Source organism: Lepisma saccharinum, chromosome 19 (genome assembly GCF_977018435.1).
Source record: "Lepisma saccharinum chromosome 19, izLepSacc3.1, whole genome shotgun sequence".
Lineage (NCBI taxonomy): Eukaryota > Metazoa > Arthropoda > Insecta > Zygentoma > Lepismatidae > Lepisma > Lepisma saccharinum.
In genome coordinates this window covers 42,609,617-42,635,724 of record NC_139247.1, presented here as the reverse complement: position 1 = coordinate 42,635,724, position 26,108 = coordinate 42,609,617, and the positions used below count along the sequence as shown (strand labels likewise).

The window sequence follows — 26,108 nt, the reverse complement described above, 5'->3', positions numbered from 1 at the left end:
CCGAAAGCACTTGCTCGTGGTATCACAGCAAGCGAAGATCTCTCAATTACGAACGCTACCTAGCGTCGCCCGTGCTATTGGGCGCTCGAGTGAAAACCTCTCGCTGCAGCACTCTAATGTATAAATAGCTCAAATCAGTAGCCTGTTTGTTAGTCACTATTGTACTTTGATGTGTCCACAGAAACAAGGGGAAGAACACATTAGAAGGAAGATTCTTTCCAATTATATCACAAAATGCCGAAGAAAGGTAAAAACAAGGAGCCTCCCAAAATTGACCCAGAGAAGAAGAAAAACTTGGAGGAAGAAGTGGTCGAAGCTACTGAACGCCTAATCAAGATGAGGGATGTGGCAAAAAATTTACGGGTTGACACTCTCAGTCTACAAGAAGAGACGCTTCAGCTGCAGAAGGACAATTCAGAACATTTAATGTTGATGCAGGAGAAATTGAAGAATCGAACCGAAGAGCTTAAGATAGGAAGAGAAGCAGCATATCAAGAAATCGTGGAAGCAGAGAACGTGGGAAAGCGGACGGTGGCGCTGCTGGAACAGGAAAAGAAGAGGTTAGAAGAAGAAATCATTGACAAGGAAGGGATGCTGGAGAAAGCTAAGGTTACGTTAATGGAACTGGAGCCATTCAGGTAAGTTGAGATTTTGCTACAGAGTGAAGCAAAAGTCAGGTTGCATAGGTTACCACGGTCACCAGACCTAACTCCTCTGGAATTTTAATTGTGGGGACAATTGAAGGCCATCTTGTGCACTAAGGGCATGGGCCATTTCAAAGCATCACAAGCGCAATCTCTCAAATCACCCACCACCACACTAGCAGACGTCTTACCTAACTGGAAGCGTCTAATTGAAGCATATTCAAGCAGACGGTGCCCATACTGAACGTAACAATTACATATCAACCATGTGTATGCTTGTATGCACAAACATGTTCTCCTGTGTAACCTTACTTTTGCCTCACTCTGTATCAGCGGCGGCTAGTGTTGCCCACGGGACGAGACGGGACAGGTTTTTAAAAAATCGGGACGAGACGAGATTGACCATGTGTCATAAGACAAAAGTAGTGTAAGTGTATTGTTTCTAAGTCGCACTTTGTAGGTATGCATTTGTAGCCTCTTTTTTTTTTATCAATTGAATATCAGTTTTTGACATATTTTGACAATTTTTTGTCGATGTTTTAGCGTTTAGCGATGTTTTAGTAAAATTCCCTTTTTTTCCCACTCGCACTTGGTAGGTATGCATTTGTAGCCTCTTTTTTTTATCAATTGAATATCAGTTTTTGACATATTTTGACAATTTTTTGTCGATGTTTTAGCGTTTAGCGATGTTTTAGTAAAATTTCCCTTTTTTTCCCACTCGCACTTGGTAGGTATATCACGATCTTACGTGATATAACTTAACTTATCTATTTTATTCATGCTAAACTACACGAGAGCCTCTACGTGCTTTGACCTACTTAGAGAGTAGGTGGAACGCAACGTTCTGGAGCCATCCTTTGACCTACTTTTTATTTTACGACGTTTTACGGACTAAACTAACCTACAATGAGAGAAAAGTGGACAGAAAAAGCTCTGGCATCACTTTTTAAGCTATTTTTTACCTCCTGCAAATCTTGCTCTTATGCTAACTCGTCCTTTGACCTACTTTTGAAATGACTTACGACATTTTCCTATAAGTCTGCTGTCTCCTCTTACTGTAAGGTCCCTCAGTGTAATCTACTACGACCTGCTAATATAGGCTTCTGCTCTCAGCGTAATCCGTTTTTTTTACGGACTAAACTAACCTACAATGAGAGAAAAGTGGACAGAAGAGAAGCTCTGGCATAATTTTTTTTAGCTATATTTTACATCCTGCAAAAATTTGCTCTTATGCTAACTCGTCCTTTGACCTACTTTTGAAATAACTTAAGACATTTTCCTATAAGGCTGCTGTCTCCTCTTACTGTAAGGTTCCTCAGTGTAATCTACCACGACCTTGTGCTCTCAGCGTAATCTGCCACGATGTGTTTTTTTTTAAACTCATGTGTGATCGTCTACAATGTGTGCCCTCCCCCTGCTACGACCTAAACCGTGGGACACCTCTCTCCTACGATGTTTTTGCCCCCCCTCTGCTACGATATTTTCCTCCTCATGATGCAAAAAAAAAAATGGTATTGTAGCGGTATTTGAAATCGACTGTGCCGCGTGAAAGGGGGGCATGTTCAGTGAACAATAGGAGAGAGCTTGGGAGAGTACAAGCAAGCGCGCTGCCCCCTCATTTTTTTTTTTCAAGAAATTCGATTTGATCCTAAAAAACTCTGCAACCCTATTGGAGTGCTTTGGGTGTTTTTTTTTCTTTTTTTTTAGATTAAAAATTTTGTAATTGTAGGGGTTGTAGAAAAAACTATTATTGCTTGTTGGCGATATATTTAAAACTGTTCCGTCACCCTCTCGTTCTTCACGTCGTGGACGAAGGACTTCTCTGCGACCAGGATGACGCTACACACGGTGTCCTCGGGCAACGGACTGTTGAACTCGCAGACGACCTTGATGTTGGTGCGATCGTTGACCACCACCTGCTTCCTCTTCGTGGTGTTGATGACGGACATGGGTCTGTGGGTTTTGAATTCGCTGGGCGTGTAGTACATGTCCACGCTTCCCTCGGTCACGCGTTTGTAAGAGGTGTAAGCTTCGTAAAGTTTGAGGTAATCGTCTTTGGTCATGTCGAGGTTGTAATTCTCGCGCGGGAACACTTCGTTCCTACCGTTCTTCAGATAAACGTTTTTGATCTTGCAGTCGTCGAACTTGCTGGAATCTTTTTCCTGATTCTTGTCCCTCCCGGTCTGAAAAAGTACAATGACGAAATCTGGCATGTCGAACTGTATGTTGTTGAACTGCGTCGTCACGTCGAATTCCATGTGACTTCCCGACGCCAACTTCTGCACGCACTGGTAACCGTGAAAGTGAATCGGCACCTGTGGACACTCAAGATCTCGGCTTTGTACTTGAGGGCGTAGTTCGACTCGTATTCCACGATCGGCATTCTCAACTCCATGCTCCGGATGACGCACTTGGCTGCTTCGGGTAAAGTGTTGGCTATCGGCGTGCCGTCGGCGTTCAAGTTGGTGTATCGCATCAGTGCGTCGTTGTCGTTGGCCGCTCTTCGAAACGTGATCCTCAATCCTCCTTTCCACATGATCTCCTTGTAGTCCGAGAAGAATCCCGGCAGCAGACGCATGGGAAAGAGCACCGTGTGACTTCTCGTCGATATTTTCGTCCCCGCTTCGAATCCTCCCGCCTGATAGTATGCTGCGTCCGTTTTGGATAATTTAAATGTTCCCACTGCCGTCGACGTGATGCCTGGATAATCGATTCTGTCGATGACGGTGTTGTGTTTCCTCACCTCCACCTGCGAGAACAGGTGAGGCACGAAGTTGTCCACGAGTATCAAATGTGCTGCTGCTGGGGGAAACGCGTCTCCGCTTTCTTTCTTCACCACGTCGAATTGAAGGTAGAGGTCCGCTCTGTGAGGATTTCCGAATATACGTTCTATTCATAGGTGTACATGATGAATCAGCAAATAGATTTGTCCTAAGTCTTATCGTTTCCAAGATAACCCCACTTCCGGTCGCCGTTTTCGATTTCCGAACATAGGTTCTATTCATACTTTTTCTCACGTATAGGTGTACATGATGAATCAGCAAACAGATTTTTCCTAAGTCTTACCGTTTCCAAGATAACCCCACTTCCGGTCGCCATTTTCAATTTCCGAACATAGGTTCTATTCATACTTTTTCTCAAGTATAGGTGTACATGATGAATCACCAAACAGATTTTTCCTAAGTCTTACCGTTTCCAAGATAACCCCACTTCCGGTCGCCATTTTCGATTTCCGAACATAGGTTCTATTCATACTTTTTCTCACGTATAGGTATACATGATGAATCCCCAAACACATTTTTCCTAAGTCTTACCGTTTCCAAGATAACCCCACTTCCGGTCGCCATTTTGGATTTCCGAACATAGATTCTATTCAGACTTTTTCTCACGTATAGGTGTACATGATGAATCAGCAAACATATTTTTCCCAAGTCATGAATTGGAGGGTTCTATGATCCTGTTTGTCAAAAATTCGAGATATTTGCAATTTAAGATTTTTTAACGCTGTGGACTTGGAAAATTTTCGATTGATGAAAAATTGGTTCCATGACGACCTATGCCAATTTTGGTATGGGAGGACAGAGGACACCGAGACTCGACCGACGCACTAAACCCGATCTTTCTACGACTATTCGTTCAAAAGTTACGAGTGATCAAAATTTTGGAGGGTGGGCTAACTTCTTACCTATTGACCTCAGGACCACCAAAACTTGGTATACGTATTCTACACCTCCAAAATCGACAGGGGGGGGTATCTAACGATACCAGGATGGGGGTGTTTTTCAATATATTTTTTCGATAACTCTTACCATTTTCGAGATATTTGCAATTTAAGATTTTTTTAACGCTGTGGACTTGGAAAATTTTCGATTGATGAAAAATTGGTTCCATGACGACCTATGGTTATTTTGGTATGGGAGGACAGAGGACACCTAGACGATGCTAACGCAAGAAATCCCAGCTCTCTATGATCATCCTTTCGAAAGTTACGAAAAATATTTTGGCAATTGGCCCACCCTTGACCCACGACCTCTAAAAACTTTGTACACGTACTCTGCATCACTAATATCGACAAAAGGGTCAACGGGAGGATTTTTGCGCTATCTCTCACTGTTTTTCGAGACATTTGCAATTTAACGCTGGACTTGGAAAATTTTTCGACAGAGGGGTCAAATTTGGTTCCATGACGACCTATGTTTATTTTGTTAGAAGATCAAAAAGGACACCGAGACTCGACCGACGCACTAAACCCGACCTTTCTACGACTATTCGTTCAAAAGTTACGAGTGATCAAAGTTTTGGGAGGGGGGGGTGGGCTAACTTCTTACCCCTTGACCCCAGGACCACCAAAACTTGGTATACGTATTCTACACCTGCAAAATCGACAGGGGGTATCTAACGATACCGGATGGGGGTGTTTTTCGATATATTTTTTCGATAACTCTTACCATTTTTCGAGATATTTGCAATTTAAGATTTTTTTAACGCTGTGGACTTGGAAAATTTTCGATTGATGAAAAATTGGTTCCATGACGACCTATGTTTATTTTGGTATGGGAGGACAGAGGACACCGAGACTCGACCGACACACTAAACCCGACCTCTCTACGCGTACTCTACGTAACCAAAAAAAAAATCGACAAGGGGAGATTTTTCGATAACTCTCACTGTTTCCAAGGTACTTAGGTTTTTGATAGACGACAACGACGGAGTCATCAATGAGTAAACATCTGAACTCGGTGAACAAGTCAACTTTTTTTTTTCAGTTCGTCAACATTTTTTTCTCTTATTTCTCTTATTTCTTAGTGAATGGGCTAGGTGACTTGCAACGACGAAGGCCTTCTAGCAATACGAACTTAGCTTGAGCCGGCGTAATTCGCTAAAATATCTTGAAATTGGAATGAGTCAAACGCTGAAACAGACAACATTATTATACAACTCATTGCACTGACTGAGGCGCGAACTTTTTTTCTAACCTGACATGATATATAAATAAAATACTATTACTAACAAGGAGATAAACGGATTAACTTTTGCAGGCAACCAAATCTTATGAAATATTGATAAAATAATAAAAACAACGTTGAAACGTTTCGGTAAACGTTCTTATACGTTCTTAAACGTTTCAACGTTTATATAAGAACGATAAAAACGTACTGTGATACTCATCTTCACGATTAGTCAAACGTATCATTCATTCGCTGTTCATATTTTCCATCCTTAAATTCTAATAATTATGTATTTTTTCTAACAACAGATTAAATTAAATACCAAACATTATCGAGAAGCAATTCCCAAAACATTATACTAAAATATTAACATTATAATAAGTGTCCTTGCATGGCCATTTCAGTCTTCAAACTGCTTCCAACAGCTTCCGTACGTTGATTCGCGATTAGTCAAACATGTCAAATGTGACTGCTATTAGTAAACGTACGAGGAAAATAAGTTTTGTAGAAATTCTCTCCTCAATAAGAATACTATATTACTACTTTTATTACATTAAATATTAATTAATTAATTAATTCTCTAGCCCTCTTGATTCTGAAAATGTGTGGTTACAGTTCAATTTGTACTTATCCTGAGCAAAATTGATATATATTCTATTACAATCTTTACAGATTCTAAGGCAAAAATTTAAAAAAAGCAATAAATATGATGCATCTTTGTTTTATAACTTTTCATAAATTGTATATTTGTCAGACATATTAACAAGATTCTTAGGTATTCCAAATTCGAATAATTTATCTTTTTAGCATCTTTAACTTCAATCAAGTTAGTTTCTGGAACTATAGGTTCTGCTTCATTTATTTCTGATTTATCTCCTACATGAACATTTAAAAAGTCATTAAAAACAATTCTTCCATCTATTTAAAATAGTCAGCCATTTTTCATCAAGTTTACTTTAGGTTGCTACGCCTTTCTAAATTTATTTGCACTTCTGTTACTTTTATTTCAATTGCGTCGATTTTACTTTTCAAGTAATCTCTCTTTTTTTTGTTACTTCTAAACATGCTGTTCTTTAACCACCTAAGTCTATTTCTATTAGGTTATGTGAACCGTTGCTTACTTTTTCTTGGTTTATACATTATTTTAACTGTTGATTCTATACTATTATGTACGTACTCCCAATTCTTATTTAAGTAGAAATAAGTTTTATTTTTTTTAATTCATTTTATACCAGAGATTGTAATTTTTTTATAATGCCATGTGATTTCATAACTAACTAACTAAGTAACTCTCTAGTCTTCTTAAACCCAAAGGTTCGTAGCTGCAGCAACACAAGCCTTCCATCTTTCCATCTATATATTCTTAACCATCCCTAGCAATTTCCTTTAAATCCATCTCAATATTGTTCTTCCATCTTCGTCTAGGTCTCCTCTTACCATCAGGTCTCCCAACAAAAATCCTGTAAACTCCTCTTTCTTCTCCCATTCGGGTTTTGTACCACATAGTCTGTCCACTTAAGTCTTCTTTATTTAATTGTTCTAATAATATCTGGACATAAATATAAATTATGTAATTCTAAATTATGTAACCTTCTCCACTAACCTATTTTCTCATCCCTTTTAGGTCCAAATATTTTTCCCTTTCCTTCGGCCACCTTTCAGAATCTCGGAGGCAGCGTGTTGATAATTTTAATCAAGTAACCTATGGGTCATTCCACATCAAATCATCCAGGCCATGTCACCCACCATCTCAGATTTTGATGAAATTCGGTATACTTATAGAACTTTTGATGCTAATTACAAAAATGACAACTTTTTTGAGATTGGTCAAGGGGTTCAGAAATTACGCGATTTTAAAAATCTCCCTGTACGCCACATGCGGCTCCACTTTGACTGACACGCATTACGTTATAAATTATAGTATCTTCTCTCAGGTTTGCCGTAGAAACTTCAAGTTTGATTTCTTTTGCTCAGGATAGTGTAAGCTTTGATTTAAATAAGGTTTCTGATCAGTGTATCAATAATCATGTATTTTATGTATAGTTTCATGTATTTTTTTAGAAAAATAAATGACTAACTTCAAGAGCGAATTTCGTGCAATGCCCCCCCTTCAATTTCACCCAAATTTTATATACAGGTAGCTGAGAGTGGGTACTAATGCTTGATGGAAAAATTGGGATGGGCGGTTCAGAGACAGGGTGATAAAAAAATCATTTGCATTAAAAGTTAATATTATTAAAAAAACTTATGTATTTAGCACTAAGTCTGAAATACAATATGTTTTGAGGTACAACATTCAAAATTTCTGTTCACTATGTGTGAAGGTAAGCATAGGCGTAACCTGGAGGGGGCAAAGGGAATCATTTTCCCTATCCAAAATGTATAGATTAATTAAAACCTACAAGTTAAATATATTTTGTGAACCTCCTGGCACTTGGGGAACAAACAAAAAAAAAGAGTAATTATTGTGATTTTTCAAATATATTTAGCAAATAATCTTTGACGCTATTTCTATGGGACTGAAAACTTTGATTCTCTCAACCAAAGATAGTTCCCAAGTTCCGCCCATGAAGATAGTACCGAAAACTCGATTGTATTCTATGCATTGCCAAAATTTCATGCACTATAAATTGTGCCGTTCACATTTTCTGTTCCCAACTGTAAAAAAAATATATCTGTACCTTCTCTGGATGCTACGTAAAAGGATTTTCTTGGAATTGTTGGCCTGTCAAGGAAGCTATGCTTTGTTGCATGCTAACTTCATCCACGCTTTACTTCAATTCATATCTACTTGTATGTGAAAACTTCAGTGTTTTAGGTGGACTGTCGAGCAAGGAAACAGTCATCATTGAAGGAGTGGATCTTTGGATTTTGTTGAACTTGTAATGGGGGAGAAAGTAATAGGTGTAAGTGGAATCAATGACACCATATTCAAAATACCGTGGTCAGCATTCAAATGATTACTTAATTAAAATCGTTCAAGCAAAGTTGATTCTGTGTTTCATCATTTATTTGCAGTAGTAATGTAGGTATATGATGACATACGGATTATGTACTAGAAACACAATTTGTAATTTTTACACAAATCGATGATCATTAACTGTAAGTTTCTTTCACAGTAACTGTAAAGTAACTCAGTTACTTTCAAAGTACCAGTAACTGTAACAGAGTTACTTTTTAAATGAGTAACTTACCGAACACTGTAAATAACCTGTAGCCTAAGTTCAAAAGAGTGCATACTTAATCTTCCTGGTGCTGTTGTATAGTACTTTGCAATCGCTGACACATTGTACTGCAGGTTGTTATCATTTCACCTTACATGATTAATAAGAAATTTATGCCTCGAATACTATTTCTATGGAATTGGTACTTCATTGCTGAACTTGTTACTTGGTACTGTTGATGTCTATACAAGCCTTCTAAGTGTTCCAACCACCCCATCACAAGGAGATTTTCTGTGGTATGTGGCAAGAAAAGCTCCATTTGGAAAAACTTCAATCAGCACAAATGTGTATTATTAATTCTTACTTCATATTACGTATCTCCGTGAGGAGTATTAAAAAAATCCATATTGAGATAAAATGCACAAAAAGAAGAATGTTCTCGAAAAAAAATTGCTAAGCTTGGGAATGCTAATGACTATGATTATAATATTTTTAAAAAATTGAAGACAGTTGAAACTAACTTAGATAGAGTGGAACTTCGATTTTACGTTGTTCAGGGGCCCAAGCTGAAAAAACTTAGAATGCGAGAAAATGTAAAACCGAGGAAAATTTGCTATGTTGGGACCACCAATATTGAATGCAAAATGCAGGGAAATGTAAAAACGAGGAACTTGAAATCGGGGTTCCACTGCACTTATTATTTGTAGGTTTTAATTAATCTATAAATTTTGGATAGGGAAAATGATTCCCTTTGCCCCCACCAGGTTACGCCTATGTTTACCTTCACACATAGTGAACAGAAATTTTGAATGTTATACCTCAAAACATATTGTACTTCAGACTTAGTGCTAAATACATAAGTATTTTTAATAATATTAACTTTTAATGCAAATGATTTTTTTTATCACCCTGTCTCTGAACCGCCCATCCCAATTTTTCCATCAAGCATTAGTACCCACTCTCAGCTACCTGTATATAAAATTTGGGTGAAATTGAAGGGGGGGCATTGCACGAAATTCGCTCTTGAAGTTAGTCATTTATTTTTCTAAAAAAATACATGAAACTATACATAAAATACATGATTATTGATACACTGATCAGAAACCTTATTTAAATCAAAGCTTACACTATCCTGAGCAAAAGAAATCAAACTTGAAGTTTCTACGGCAAACCTGAGAGAAGATACTATAATTTATAACGTAATGCGTGTCAGTCAAAGTGGAGCCGCATGTGGCGTACAGGGAGATTTTTAAAATCGCGTAATTTCTGAACCCCTTGACCAATCTCAAAAAAGTTGTCATTTTTGTAATCAGCATGAAAAGTTCTATAAGCATACTGAATTTCATCAAAATCGGAGATGGTGGGTGACATTTTCACAAAATTCTGGATGATTTGACATGGAATGACCCCTATGCCCTTGTCGTCGTTCACGATGAAGTTGGAAAGTTTGGTGCTGATCATGTCCACGATGCCAACCTTCTCGTTGTAAAAATTACGATTGCCTGCATTCTCTTCACCGGCAATCACTAACAATCTGTCGATGAGTTTTCTCACGTCGTCCACCCAAACGAATTCTTTGGGTAACGTGTTGTAGCGTTTGACGCCGCTTCCACTTTTCACCTTTCACATCCATATAATACTACAGGCAGAATTACTGTTTTGCATATTTTAACTTTTAATTTCTTAGAGAGAAGTAACATGCATTTCCTGAATTAAGCCTACTTTTTATTTTATTTCCTCTTTAATATAATTTTCATTTGTTAATATCTTTTATCAATATTTCATAAGATTTGGTTGCCTGCAAAAGTTAATCCGTTTATCTCATTGTTAGTAATAGTATTTTATTTATATATCATGTCAGGTTAGAAAAAAAGTTCGCGCCTCAGTCAGTGCAATGAGTTGTATAATAATGTTGTCTGTTTCAGCGTTTGACTCATACCAATTTCAAGATATTTTAGCGAATTACGCCGGCTCAAGCTAAGTTCGTATTGCTAGAAGGCCTTCGTCGTTGCAAGTCACCTAGCCCATTCACTAAGAAATAAGAGAAATAAGAGAAAAAAATGTTGACGAACTGAAAAAAAAAAAGTTGACTTGTTCACCGAGTTCAGATGTTTACTCATTGATGACTCCGTCGTTGTCGTCTATCAAAAACCTAAGTACCTTGGAAACAGTGAGAGTTATCGAAAAATCTCCCCTTGTCGATTTTTTTTTTGGTTACGTAGAGTACGCGTAGAGAGGTCGGGTTTAGTGTGTCGGTCGAGTCTCGGTGTCCTCTGTCCTCCCATACCAAAATAAACATAGGTCGTCATGGAACCAATTTTTCATCAATCGAAAATTTTCCAAGTCCACAGCGTTAAAAAAATCTTAAATTGCAAATATCTCGAAAAATGGTAAGAGTTATCGAAAAAATATATCGAAAAACACCCCCATCCGGTATCGTTAGATACCCCCTGTCGATTTTGGAGGTGTAGAATACGTATACCAAGTTTTGGTGGTCCTGGGGTCAAGGGGTAAGAAGTTAGCCCACCCCCCCCCTCCCAAAACTTTGATCACTCGTAACTTTTGAACGAATAGTCGTAGAAAGGTCGGGTTTAGTGCGTCGGTCGAGTCTCGGTGTCCTTTTTGATCTTCTAACAAAATAAACATAGGTCGTCATGGAACCAAATTTGACCCCTCTGTCGAGAAATTTTCCAAGTCCAGCGTTAAATTGCAAATGTCTCGAAAAACAGTGAGAGATAGCGCAAAAATCCTCCCGTTGACCCTTTTGTCGATATTAGTGATGCAGAGTACGTGTACAAAGTTTTTAGAGGTCGTGGGTCAAGGGTGGGCCAATTGCCAAAATATTTTTCGTAACTTTCGAAAGGATGATCATAGAGAGCTGGGATTTCTTGCGTTAGCATCGTCTAGTTGTCCTCTGTCCTCCCATACCAAAATAACCATAGGTCGTCATGGAACCAATTTTTCATCAATCGAAAATTTTCCAAGTCCACAGCGTTAAAAAATCTTAAATTGCAAATATCTCGAATTTTTGACAAACAGGATCATAGAACCCTCCAATTCATGACTTGGGAAAAATATGTTTGCTGATTCATCATGTACACCTATACGTGAGAAAAAGTCTGAATAGAATCTATGTTCGGAAATCCAAAATGGCGACCGGAAGTGGGGTTATCTTGGAAACGGTAAGACTTAGGAAAAATGTGTTTGGGGATTCATCATGGACACCTATACGTGAGAAAAAGTATGAATAGAACCTATGTTCGGAAATCGAAAATGGCGACCGGAAGTGGGGTTATCTTGGAAACGGTAAGACTTAGGAAAAATCTGTTTGGTGATTCGTCATGTACACCTATACTTGAGAAAAAGTATGAATAGAACCTATGTTCGGAAATTGAAAATGGCGACCGGAAGTGGGGTTATCTTGGAAACGGTAAGACTTAGGAAAAATCTGTTTGCTGATTCATCATGTACACCTATACGTGAGAAAAAGTATGAATAGAACCTATGTTCGGAAATCGAAAACGGCGACCGGAAGTGGGGTTATCTTGGAAACGATAAGACTTAGGACAAATCTATTTGCTGATTCATCATGTACACCTATGAATAGAACGTATATTCGGAAATCCTCACAGAGCGGACCTCTACCTTCAATTCGACGTGGTGAAGAAAGAAAGCGGAGACGCGTTTCCCCCAGCAGCAGCACATTTGATACTCGTGGACAACTTCGTGCCTCACCTGTTCTCGCAGGTGGAGGTGAGGAAACACAACACCGTCATCGACAGAATCGATTATCCAGGCATCACGTCGACGGCAGTGGGAACATTTAAATTATCCAAAACGGACGCAGCATACTATCAGGCGGGAGGATTCGAAGCGGGGACGAAAATATCGACGAGAAGTCACACGGTGCTCTTTCCCATGCGTCTGCTGCCGAGATTCTTCTCGGACTACAAGGAGATCATGTGGAAGGGAGGATTGAGGATCACGTTTCGAAGAGCGGCCAACGACAACGACGCACTGATGCGATACACCAACTTGAACGCCGACGGCACGCCGATAGCCAACACTTTACCCGAAGCAGCCAAGTGCGTCATCCGGAGCATGGAGTTGAGAATGCCGATCGTGGAATACGAGTCGAACTACGCCCTCAAGTACAAAGCCGAGATCTTGAGTGTCCACAGGTGCCGATTCACTTTCACGGTTACCAGTGCGTGCAGAAGTTGGCGTCGGGAAGTCACATGGAATTCGACGTGACGACGCAGTTCAACAACATACAGTTCGACATGCCAGATTTCGTCATTGTACTTTTTCAGACCGGGAGGGACAAGAATCAGGAAAAAGATTCCAGCAAGTTCGACGACTGCAAGATCAAAAACGTTTATCTGAAGAACGGTAGGAACGAAGTGTTCCCGCGCGAGAATTACAACCTCGACATGACCAAAGACGATTACCTCAAACTTTACGAAGCTTACACCTCTTACAAACGCGTGACCGAGGGAAGCGTGGACATGTACTACACGCCCAGCGAATTCAAAACCCACAGACCCATGTCCGTCATCAACACCACGAAGAGGAAGCAGGTGGTGGTCAACGATCGCACCAACATCAAGGTCGTCTGCGAGTTCAACAGTCCGTTGCCCGAGGACACCGTGTGTAGCGTCATCCTGGTCGCAGAGAAGTCCTTCGTCCACGACGTGAAGAACGAGAGGGTGACGGAACAGTTTTAAATATATCGCCAACAAGCAATAATAGTTTTTTCTACAACCCCTACAATTACAAAATTTTTAATCTAAAAAAAAAGAAAAAAAAACCACCCAAAGCACTCCAATAGGGTTGCAGAGTTTTTTAGGATCAAATCGAATTTCTTGAAAAAAAAAAATGAGGGGGCAGCGCGCTTGCTTGTACTCTCCCAAGCTCTCTCCTATTGTTCACTGAACATGCCCCCCCTTCACGCGGCACAGTCGATTTCAAATACCGCTACAATACCATTTTTTTTTTTGCATCATGAGGAGGAAAATATCGTAGCGGGGGGGGGCAAAAACATCGTAGGAGAGAGGTGTCCCACGGTTTAGGTCGTAGCAGGGGGAGGGCACACATTGTAGACGATCACACATGAGTTTAAAAAAAAACACAAAAAAAAAACACATCGTGGCAGATTACGCTGAGAGCACAAGGTCGTGGTAGATTACACTGAGGAACCTTACAGTAAGAGGAGACAGCAGCCTTATAGGAAAATGTCTTAAGTTATTTCAAAAGTAGGTCAAAGGACGTGTTAGCATAAGAGCAAATTTTTGCAGGATGGAAAATATAGCTAAAAAAAATGATGCCAGAGCTTCTCTTCTGTCCACTTTTCTCTCATTGTAGGTTAGTTTAGTCCGTAAAACGTCGTAAAATAAAAAGTAGGTCAAAGGATGGCTCCAGAACGTTGCGTTCCACCTACTCTCTAAGTAGGTCAAAGCACGTAGAGGCTCTCGTGTAGTTTAGCATGAATAAAATAGATAGGTTAAGTTATATCACGTAAGATCGTGATATACCTACCAAGTGCGAGTGGGAAAAAAAGGGAAATTTTACTAAAACCTCGCTAAACGCTAAAACATCGACAAAAAATTGTCAAAATATGTCAAAAACTGATATTCAATTGATAAAAAAAAGAGGCTACAAATGCATACCTACCAAGTGCGAGTGGGAAAAAAAGGGAATTTTACTAAAACATCGCTAAACGCTAAAACATCGACAAAAAATTGTCAAAATATGTCAAAAACTGATATTCAATTGATAAAAAAAAGAGGCTACAAATGCATACCTACAAAGTGCGACTTAGAAACAATACACTTACACTACTGACAAACGAATATTTTCGAGACGAGACAGCATTTCCACGAGACTCCACGAGACGAGACAGGCCAAAGTCTCGTCTCGTGGGCAACACTAGCGGCGGCTGCTTAATACGTGCTACCGTGCTATATCACGTTACTCAATTTACTAAAATGAAAAGAAAGAGAGGGACACATTTCATAGATTGAAGAAGTTTAATAAAACACTGAAGTGAAATTAAACTTCTCACGTTAATTCGCTCAAAAACGTGCAGCGCGCTATGTATTTTTTGCACGCTGTTAAGCTACGCCACCTCGCGGCGCGCCGAATCTATATACTCGAATGCCCCTCGGTTTTGCGGGGGAGGTAGGGTCTGAACCAATCAGCTCGGGAAATCCGTCTGCTATAGTGGAACCACAAGGAAAGAAACCTGAGCAGAACCTCATCGCGCTGGAGGGTGGGGGAAAGGACAGGGGGAAGGAGCCTTCAGCACGGCTCATGTCAGTGTTGCCAACCTATTGATTTCTCGGGAGAATTCCTTAAGAAACTATTGCTATGGAACCTCCATCGACTTGCTCAAAAACATGTTTCCTGCTCATCTTACTTGAACATGGAGGGGAGAGGTAGAGTGGAACTCCACTCAGCCATGAAAAGTGTTGTTTGAACTGTGAAATTATGCCAAACGATACTCAATGGTGCTAGGACATTATTATTATTTTATTACTATTACTACATTACTATTTTTAGATGGTTGTATTTTATCCCACCCGAAAATCTATTTCTATTTTAGTTATTTTATGACGCTTTTGTGCCTCTACGGGTATGAATGAAAAACTGATGAGATGGATGAAGTGACACAAACGCAGTGAAACGTCCTTGCCTTACTAGGTAGAAACAGGTTGCTACCTAGTTGCTACTCTTCGTAGCGTTGGCAAATTATTTTATACATGTGTGTGTGTGTGTGTATGTGTTGTGTGTGTGTGTGTGTGTGTATTTCTAGCAGATGGGGAGGATAGGTGGCACCCTAGCATAAGCGTTGCTATCTTGAATTATTGAGGAAGATATGCTAATTCACCAAATATATTTCACGTACGTAATACATTTTCTCATTATGGTGCAGGACGCGTGCCCACCCCTAACGATAGCTGTACACCGAACACCAGCAGAAGGCAAATTTGTTATTGTTAGCATTCGACTTGAAAGATTGTGGAAAATGAACGTTAACATAAAAGTACCTATTATTTCAGAGGTATGAGTTGATTTCAGTCACAGTAATTAACATCCATTATTATAATAGGGATGTAGGAACGTGATAATTTCAAACTCAAGTGGTATTTTCTGAGAGGGCAACATTATTACGGGGCAATATGCCTCGTTTACCCGCCTGATAAAAATACATTGTTTCCCCCTCGCTGGAAAAAATCTGTGGACGTCCCCTTGCCCCCAGTGCGCACTCCTATGCCTCCCCCCGCCCCCGAGAACGTTGTTCATCCGCTGCTATTAGATCATCGGATTTTGTAGAGGATCTTCTGATTTCCCAAGGAACAATCTCCCGATTTTTTCAAGTCTAACCTGCCAACACTGCCCCGAGCACCGATAACGGCAGGGAAGATGCGCGAACGCATTTGACGGAAAGTTTTTTTTCCTTGTGGTCGAGCATTCACAGCACGGTAAGTGTTGTCATCTCAGTATACGAAGAAAGTTTGCGGATAGCTTTACAGAATCAGACACGAATTTTTTTCTCGCTGTTCATGGTGATGCGCGTGGCATACGGAGCAGTCAGTCATTGTAAAGGATCAGTTGTGCTCTGTTGTTCCAAGCAGTGGCGTACGAGAGGTTGGGGCTAGGAAATTGATGGGGGCTACATCCCATCTCCAAATTTTGAGTTTCGGATGAAAGCAGCAAAGAACTCGGAAACAAAAAACAATGTTAAATGCAAACACCCATTAAAATGATCTTCGATTACCATTTTTGTCTTTGAATAGAACTTTTAAAATGAAGGTTTAAATCGGTGATTGCAAAATATAGTTTATTCCGGCCGTACGTAGAAAGCAGCTGTGTGATACAGACCTTTACAATTTCAGACCCCTCGGAAGAAAAACCTGCGTACGCTAGCGGTTCCAAGTGAGTGTGTGTGTGTGTGTGTGTGTGTGTGTGTGTAAGGGGAGGGGGTAATTGTAAATGCAAGAAACAACATCTACCTGTAGCACGCATCTGTGAAAAGTCACGAGCCGCCGCTGCGTCTGTATATTTACTTCAGATCAGCGATTAGAAGTGGGGGACAATTGGCAGCACTGTTCATGTGGTCTTCTGAAACCCTGGCATGGAAGCAGTGTCGCTAGTCTCGCCTATGTCTGCATCACATGAGACTAGATTTCCAGTTGGACTTACTCTACTCTAGTTGTGTGTTAAGCCCCTATCACACGGAACTGGATTTCTAGTTGGAATGCCCTAGTTGGCGCTGAACTAACTTTCTAGGTAGCAATCATGGCCGCCTGGCTGACTGCTTGACTGGTTTGGAGGAATAAGACATGTTCTAATTGCTACTTGCTTTCCTCGACTGGATTCTGTGGAACAGCCAATCAGAGCAAAGTTTCCCCATGTGGAGATAATCTGTGAGTGCCCAAAGGAGCGTTTTTGTCTGTGGTTTCCGAGTGTTACTCCAGCAATGTATAACGTATACAGCATGAAAGGTGCGTTGATACCATCTATGCTGAGTGCACGGTGTTTACATTTGAAACAACTAAAATATGCTTCCATACGTGTACAGTAAACGTTGTAAAGTATGTATTTAAGCAGCGCCATTGTTTTGTACCTAATAACGTTTTATACGAAACGTTATTCCTCTCGGTTGAATAGTTATCGGCTTTTAAAAATGTGAAGTGATATATTGTTTACATCTCACGGGGCCGCCATTACAACTTCCCTCGTATGGGAACAAAAGTCTATCGACAAGTACGCTGATAAGTATCGTGTGAGGTGAAAACTAGCAAACTGGTAGCCAGTCCAGCGCCAACTAGGGCATGCCTACTGGAATTCCAGTTCCGTCTGCCAGTTTTCGCCTCACACGATACTAGTTACCATGGGCGTCGGGAGGGAGGGGGCCGAACGGGTCGGTAGACCCCCTGGAAATTAACATCGTTCATTTAAAGATACATGAAAGCCGGAAGTTTGTTATTTTTATTTTTAAGAACAGAAATAAAGTTCATTTAGTTAGTATTCAAACAGAATAATCAAAGTAAAAATGCATTGAATCGAAAACATTGAGTGAAAAGCATAGGAACAAGGTTCCACATTTTTCAAAATTCTAATAATTACAGTTGTAGGTGAGAAGTCACACAACAAACTTTATATATATAAAAAAAATCCTCTCGAATGGGATGTGCAAAGGTTAATATCAAAATGCAATCAGATACTGACTGCAAAAAAATGCAAAAGAAATAATGCTGGTATTCACTCGTTTAGTGGATCGGGTCTCCCCAATATATCATTATTATTTCGAATAAAATTTATTTTTGTTAGTTTATAATATTTATTATTGTATAATAACATGCGTAACTGTGGTAATAATACTGATTACTTATCTACTATTCAACTTTTATCACTTGCCCAATCCCCCCTGAAAAAAATTCTGGCGACGTCCATGCTAGTTATCGTATTTGTTAGTAGACTTTTGTTCTCACACGGCATTACGCAGACGAGCGACTTGAGGAAGAACGTTTTGCTGCAGTTATTTTCCCTACAATTGCAAAAATTTAAAGTAAATCATGTACTATAAATTGGTTCGAAAGAAAATATGAACCATGTTACATTTTCATACATGAGATTCGGAGGATTCATTTATAAAGAAATGTCTTGTTCAACTAAATATGTCAAACATTCGATACAGTGGTAGAGTCGAATTACTTTCGGAACATCTCCAGCTGACTGCGCGAGTCTGTCTAGCGAGCCTAGTGGGCGTGTAGAACCTGAGTAAGGGGCTTAGCGATAGGTTCTGGGTTGAGATGACGTCAGCGCCTCGCTTGGTTAATTGGCTGCTTGGAGAGTTGTGACTCGTTCCGAAGATTCAAATACATAACTGCCAAAGATGTTACGGAAATAATCTGCCATTTGCATTATCGTCTAATCACGTCTGTCATGTAGAAACCTCAATTTTTTCATCGAGCAGCGAACAAAATCAAGAAACACTCGGAAAGCACACGCAAAAAGCCTTTACCTCACCAAATTCACAGACTATCTTTACGTGACCAAACTTTCGCTCTGATTGGCTGTTACCACAGCTTTTAGCAGACACGCCAGTTGCAAGTAGAACACAGACACCAAAACCCGTCTAGTAGCCAGCCTGTTGGCCATCATTTCCAGCCAGGTAGCCAGTCCAGCGTCAACTAGAGCATTCCTACTGGAAATCAAGTTGCGTGTGATTAGAACTTAAGTCACGGAGAAGACTGTAGTTTGCATATTTTCCTAGGTTCAGAAATCTTGTAGCTACACTCTGTTCCGAGAGCAGGCGAAAGAGAACAAATCCTGTGCGCAAGAAGTGACTCGAGAATGCTCGATAAATGAACGTGTGAAGTGAGTGCATGAAACGCGGCTGCAGCTACCAGCTGTTTGCAGCAGCGTACACTGCTTTGCTCCACTCACTCGGTTTTTCCCCTTCTTTCCCGTTATGCACGGCCTTACTCCACAGACTAGAGTAAAAGTATATCCTGAGGACGACGTGTAAAACAAAAATATATCTTGGCTGAACCTATAGTGGCGACATCTAAGATTAAGTATAACCCACTAGCTCTAAACGAAGAAACGTCTAATCCGCCACTGGTTGAGAAGAATTAGAGTATTGTTGACCATTGTTGAATCTAGAAGTTTATCCGCATTTAAGGAAGGGTGTAGCATGATTTTTCCAGGGGAAAAACATAAAACTCAACTATTATTTTTTGCAGATTGGATAACTAGATATAAAAGAACGGATTAGATATCTGGGTAGAATTTACAAGAAACAACCATTTCATTACAAAATTAAATAATGTTACGAATGTACACATTAAATAAAAACGGCTCTGCAGTTCTAAGTGGTAAAACACAAACATGGAGTTTTAATTGTGTGCACAGAAACTAGAACCACAAATTACCGATTTACTTGAACTTCTGTCAGCGGAACAGCCTATAAAAATTATCCCATTTCGAAAATACAAGTGAGGGTAATAGTAGGGAAATGTTAGGGGTGCATATAAATCACTGGATGAATCTGAATGAGTGTGTGTGTTCATATTGTATCTCTAATATATTATTTTATGCTTAATGATAGGAAAAAGGAAATTGACCAAGAGAACAAAATCAAGGAACTGAATGAGAAATTGGTTGTGCTGAAGAAGGAACATGATGAAGAAATATTACGTCGGAGGGCAGAGTTTGTAAGGTCTGTATGCTATGAAATTTCATACTATGAATAGGGTTACCAGACGTCAGACATGTCCTACATTTTAGCCTTATGTCCGGCGTCCGGGAGGAATTTGAAAAATATCACAAATGTTCTAGATTTGGGGCGTTGCATAATATTAATTAGGAAAATGCGTACGTGTTTCGTTGAACAAAGGGAAATCGTGCAAGTTACAAGTCCATTACCCAAAATGAAAATAAAAGTTTGTTCTGCTAGAGAACAAACAAGAAGTAACTAATGAACAAAGTTTTGGGTCTACATTCTGATGTTACTGTTCAGTTCCTGAGCGGAATTTCTTGCCTTGAGGTTTATACTGATGGAACAAGGTGTTGCCCATTCTTATTCAATATTTTTTATTGTATAGCAGGGAATATAGAGAACAGAGTCATTCAGCGTGTCTACCAGTCAAGAAAGTCAAGGAGAAGTAAAGAAATCAACAAGAAGTCAATGAAAATCAGTAAATTATACTTGTGGTCAAGAATTTTTGCTATCACAATTACTGATTGGTTGATTTAGTTTTCTGCTCCTTTGGCTAATCGCGAAGATGAGGATGAATGGTGGTAAGATAAGATGGATGAAGAAACAATCACATACACATAGAGACGACAACACAAGCCCCATGTGAATCCAGACGCCAGAGCCTCGCTAGTCTGCCAAATGCAGTCCAGGATGCATTAATAGATGAAGCAAGTCTAATTCTCTTGTAAAATACAGCTTCATTTTTCATCTTAACTGCCCATTTGGTAGGGGTCTTTCATTATCATAGATATGTATTTTCTTATTTCCTAATTTCAAACTTTACCTAAGTAGGGATCGAATAAATAAAGGTTAACCAAGACGAAAAAATGGTCAAGAAATGTCCTGATAAAGACAAGAATTTTGGATTTGATATTTTGGTAGAAATCCTGTAATTATACTAAAAATACCATTTCAAACTACGGTAATTGCTGAATATTTGTTAGGCATTACAGGTCATAATGCGAATGTTGAGACACTACTTTCACTACAAGCAGCACAATGAACTCACGAGAGATTTTTTATTCATAAAGTCTGTAAAAGATTTGGTGCTGGTCCCTATAATTTCGAAGATTGAATGTTCAGTCTCTCATCAATATATTTTGACTAAACCTGCAATTTCTAGAAAATTTTATCTTCTGAGAAGTACCAGTTAAAACATGTAGTAGAAGTGCATTGTTTAATATACAGGGTTGCTCAATAAGTCACTTAACACCCCCAGTACAAGGCCACTGCGGCATGGAACGTGAAAATGGCGATGACCAATCGTTGCCTGGCCAAGGGAGAACCACATTGACGTCACCCGCATGGTCGGCAGCCATCTTCATGTCCGCCATCTTGAATTCAACTTCAGAATTTTAAATGGGAAGGGGGTGGTATGATATATCAAATCAGGCTAGAATTTTACGAGAAATGCAATGGTGAAAGTTTTTTCGGCGTATCTTTAACCAGTAAAAAGTTATGACTGAATTCTTGTACCAATTTGCTCCTTTTCGAGGTGTTAGAAAAATGCCTTAAAATTTGTTTAGCGCATCGGTAATGCATCGAGATCAAAGTGATGTCTAGGGAGAGAAGTTCGCATGCCATTGCACACAATTTTAATCGAATACATCCACGAAGAGCTGCTCATTATGAATGGTTGTCACGGGCAATTACAGTGTGACGCTTCCATTAAATGAAAAGTCCTTCACAGTGACAAGGCTAATGTTTATGTTCATAAGGAAGTTCATAAACAGAATATTCGATGCTTTTTATCTGATAACCCATTTTCAACAGATCAAAGCTGAATGGTTAGTGCTCGTAAGTATGGTGTGTTGTACTGTGTGGAACACGATTGGTTAGTCAATTTTTCATCAACGGAACCTTAAATGCTTAGGGCTACTTGGATTTGTTAAATAAACAGGTTTTTTCATCCTTGCTTATGGAAGAAGGTACTTTCTACAGAGGTTTTTTTTTCAATAGGGAGGAACACCAGAACACTATGGGAACGTTGTGAAGCAGTTTCTGTTCAAAGTTATTTTATCAGATGACAAGGGTCGCATTTTCTGTTTATGAACTTCCTTATGAACATAAACATTACCCTTCTCACTGTGAAGGACTTTTAATTCAATGGAAGCGTCACACTGTGATTGTTCGCGACAATCATTCATAATGCGCAGCTCTTCGTGGATGTATCCGATTAAAATCTTGTGCAACGGCATGCGAACTTCTCTCCCTTGACATCACTTTGATCTCGATGCATTACCGATGCGCTAAATAAATTTTAAGGCATTTTTCTAACACCTCGAAAAGGAGCAAATTGGTACAAGAATTCAGTCATAACTTTTTACTGGTTAAAGATAAATCCAAGAAAACCTTCACCATTACATTTCTCGTGAAATTCTAGCCTGATTTGATATATCATATCACCCCCTTCCCATTTAAAATTCTGAAGTTGAATTCAAGATGGCGGACATTAAGATGGCCGCGACCACGCGGGTGACGTCAATGTGGTTCCCCCTTGACCAGGCAACGATTGGTCATCGCCATTTTCGCGTTCCATGCCGCAGTGGCCTTGTACTGGGGGTGTTAAGTGACTTATTGAGCCACCCTGTATATTACAGTACAGTTAAGAATTCGTTAAGAATTATTTTTTTAAAACTAAAAAAGTGTCATTTTTAAATTACTTTTTAACGTGTTCTAGAAATATGTATTATTTATTGCGAATGTTTTCTGTCCTACATTTTGACATAAAGTCCTACATTTTGGGACAACATGTCCTACATTTTCCTTATAGAGATCTGGTAACCCTAACTATGAACCATTTTGTATTGTTGTTATTTCAATATTCTCTGATCTTTCTGTGAAGACAATCTTATCTTTATTTTGACCACATCAACTATAGCGCAATATTTTTTTATCATTGCTGGAACGTGGTCTTTACCTTGTTGATCAATACTGAGCCAGTGCAGTTTGCTGGCGTTGTAAGGAAGTTATTGAAAAACACACCGATAGGCTATTCCTGTAATTTGCATCCTAACCTTGATGCAATTTGTAGGATAGAATGCACTTTTAAACATTTTGCCATTATCTGGCTCTGGCTTGTCTGTCAGAATGTAGTTTCCTAGAAATGCATGCATGATGGGAAAACATTGAAGACTGATGGGGGAGGAAGTTCTCAATACACATGACCCAAATATATGTATATATATATGTGTGTGTGTGTGTGTGTGTGTGTGTGTGTGTGTGTGTGTGTGTCATTACATGATATGCATGTGTTATTAAATATCAAATTAAATTACTAAATAGTTAAAATATGCATATATATTGTTAATACATGTGAAGGTATTCATTTGTTTCTTTTAAATATATCAGATATTTAGAAAACTAATTCCATTACCACCTGGTTAAAAATGTCAGTAAAATATAAAATGGTTGAAATGATTTTCTTATGTGGGCCATTTCATACCATTTCGACCAATTTTGTATGAATTTGCCTCTTCAACATTTTAAAAATATTAATAATACAACAATTTATTATATCCTTCAAGTAATCAAAATCGACGTTTATTTTTTTACAGGTTTGCGTTTAGATCTGACGACCATTTTCAATTATAGTTTTCGGACGTTTACAAAGATCGCTGTAACTTCTGTTCTAAAATTCCAAATGTAATGATTCTTTGTGAGTTTCTCTTCATCAGTTTCATCATATCAAATCATCACTCATCCCCATCGTCGCGATTAGCCAAAAGTGATAGAAAAATAACGTTAAATAAAAATCAAATCAAATCCTGATACTCTCCGATTGCGTAGTGGTAACGTCGTCGCCTTGTTATTCGATACTCGGAGGAGTGACATAGTGGTTCGGATTCCACTTTAAACTGCTTGCCTAGTCCCGATTAGTCTATCAGTGCACAAAATAGACTTTTCCATGGGGAGTCGAAGGGATCTCCCATGGAAATTGACACCGTTCATTTGTTCAATAAATTTCATTTAGTTAGCATTCGAACGGAACAAGTAAAGTAGAAACTAAGATAGACAAAACATTAGTGTAAAATGCAGGATCCATGTCAGAACTTTCCTCCTCCTTATTCTACCATTTAATCCAAATAATAAATGGTTCGACAATTTTCGAAAAATTATAGTTTTGTGTGAAAGGTCACACAACATAAACTTTATGAGTAATATTTCACCCTAAATTTTAAAACCTTTTCTTGACTGGGACATGTAAAAGTTATACAATAAATATTAATTTTAGTACACTAACTGTATGAAATGTAAAATAATAATAAAAAACAGTTTGCTGGATATTTACTAATCTTGTGGATAGAGTAGCATAGTCTCTCCATTTTATATAAAATAATAATAATAAATTTGATCGTCGTCTCTATATAATCAAGGAGTACCGAGTTCGATACCCGGTGGAGGCACATAGTGATGCGGATCTCACTTTAAACTGTAGGTCCAGTCCCGATTAGCCTTTCTGTGCATAATGTGGAACTAAAAGAGCAATTAAAATTTGGAATAAAATTGGTGCATTTTTATTACTTTATAATTGTTATTATTGTAAAATAATTATAACCGTGATGATAATAATTATTATTGTTATTATTTCTACTAATCACTCCCCTAAAAAAATTCTGGCGACGCCTCTGCAAGTAAGGCTTACGTTTGAAAGTTTCGACAATTTGGAATTCCCTGTACTCAAAGTCCACGAATTTTTCTTGAAGGCACATTACAGGTAACTTCTTTTTTTTACACAGAGAACGGCGTGAGCTAGAAAAAACATACAGAATGGAGATCAGCAAAATGCGTTCCATCGCCACAACCACGATTGGGCCATTCTTGGTGGAAAGACTCGCGAAAGTCAGGGATCACAACAGCAAACTGCAGAAGGAGTTGGCACACATCTCCGATCGAGAACTTCGCCTTATGGAAGAGAGAGACCGCCTTATCAAGCAACGGAACCAGCTCAAGTGGAACAAGGAATTCTGGGAAGATATTTCAAAGATCAAAATACGGTATCCTCCGAATAAAGCCTCCAGGAAGGTCCCAAAGGAGTTCATAGAAAAAATGAAATCGTTGGAAGAGAGTTCCAAAAGTGATTGGCTTGAAGATACGGCTGATTTTACTTCTTTTTATGATCTTGATCAAAAAATTTCCACGAAAGCAACCAAGAACTAATGTACGGGAGTGTACTAGCTACATCTTATAAATTTCTGCTAATGTTTGCACAGAGATTCTTCAAAATATACAAAAGTAATAAACACAGTACAATAAATTTCCTGTTTCTTTTATAGTATACTTAGCTCAAAAACGAACTGAACCAGTTATATTCTTAAATATTTTTACCACATTCCAAGTATCCCTTTTTTTATTATGTACCCTTTTCAAAGCAATTCTTCTCCAGTGGAGGTCTGGGGCTCAAGCCCTCAGGCTCCCTAAATCCGGACCTTATAATATCCCGTATAATTAAATTAATTTCATTCAACATAATACTAAAACGGATGTTTGGCTAAAAAAGGACAACAAAACTCGTTATGGGATGATAACTTGTGAATATTAACACGGGAAACACCGGAATTCACCATTCTCATTTTCCTAAAGTGTTTATATTATTGAATTTGTTCGGATGAGCAAACGGGTGGACAGAGCAAATTTTGGATGGGCGGTTGCTGTCCCGCACCCATTAGTCACCAAAAGTGACGACTTGCGGGACAGCGACCATACGAAAAGATAAAATTTCAAGGAAAATGCACTATTGGTCACAGAAATAAAAACATCCAGATCCAATCTTTACTCATTTCAAGCTGCTGAACACGAAAATGGCATTTAAAAAAAAAATTGGCTCTCGTTTCGGCGTAACAAGAAGGTGTGTGTGTGTGGGGGGGGTCATATTCGAGAAACCAAACATAACCAAACTTCACCTTGGGTAGCAACTGATAAGGAGAAGGAGAATAAGGGTCTGGCAAAACTGCATTTCAATATCACGTTATGATCTGCTGTCAAATACAACTAGGGCCTCCCCCATGGTGCAGTGATAGCGTCATTGCCTTGTAATCGAGGGGTCCCGGGTTCGATACCCGGTGGAGGCACAAGTGGTTCG

General features: G+C 39.1%; 2 protein-coding genes across 2 annotated transcripts in view; both read left to right on the top strand.

Annotated features, from left to right (window-relative positions):
• LOC146002841 (CDK2-associated and cullin domain-containing protein 1-like) overlaps nt 1-26,108 on the top strand; it is a 190,038-nt gene that overhangs the window by 132,815 nt on the left and 31,115 nt on the right. The gene's annotated exons all lie outside the window — the stretch shown is intronic.
• LOC146003006 (uncharacterized) lies at nt 235-25,188 on the top strand. Its single transcript, XM_083141167.1, has 3 exons — nt 235-638; nt 19,877-19,987; nt 24,766-25,188. The coding sequence occupies exons 1-3, from the start codon at nt 235-237 to the stop codon at nt 25,184-25,186; spliced, it is 936 nt and encodes a 311-aa protein (XP_082997293.1). The 3' UTR covers nt 25,187-25,188.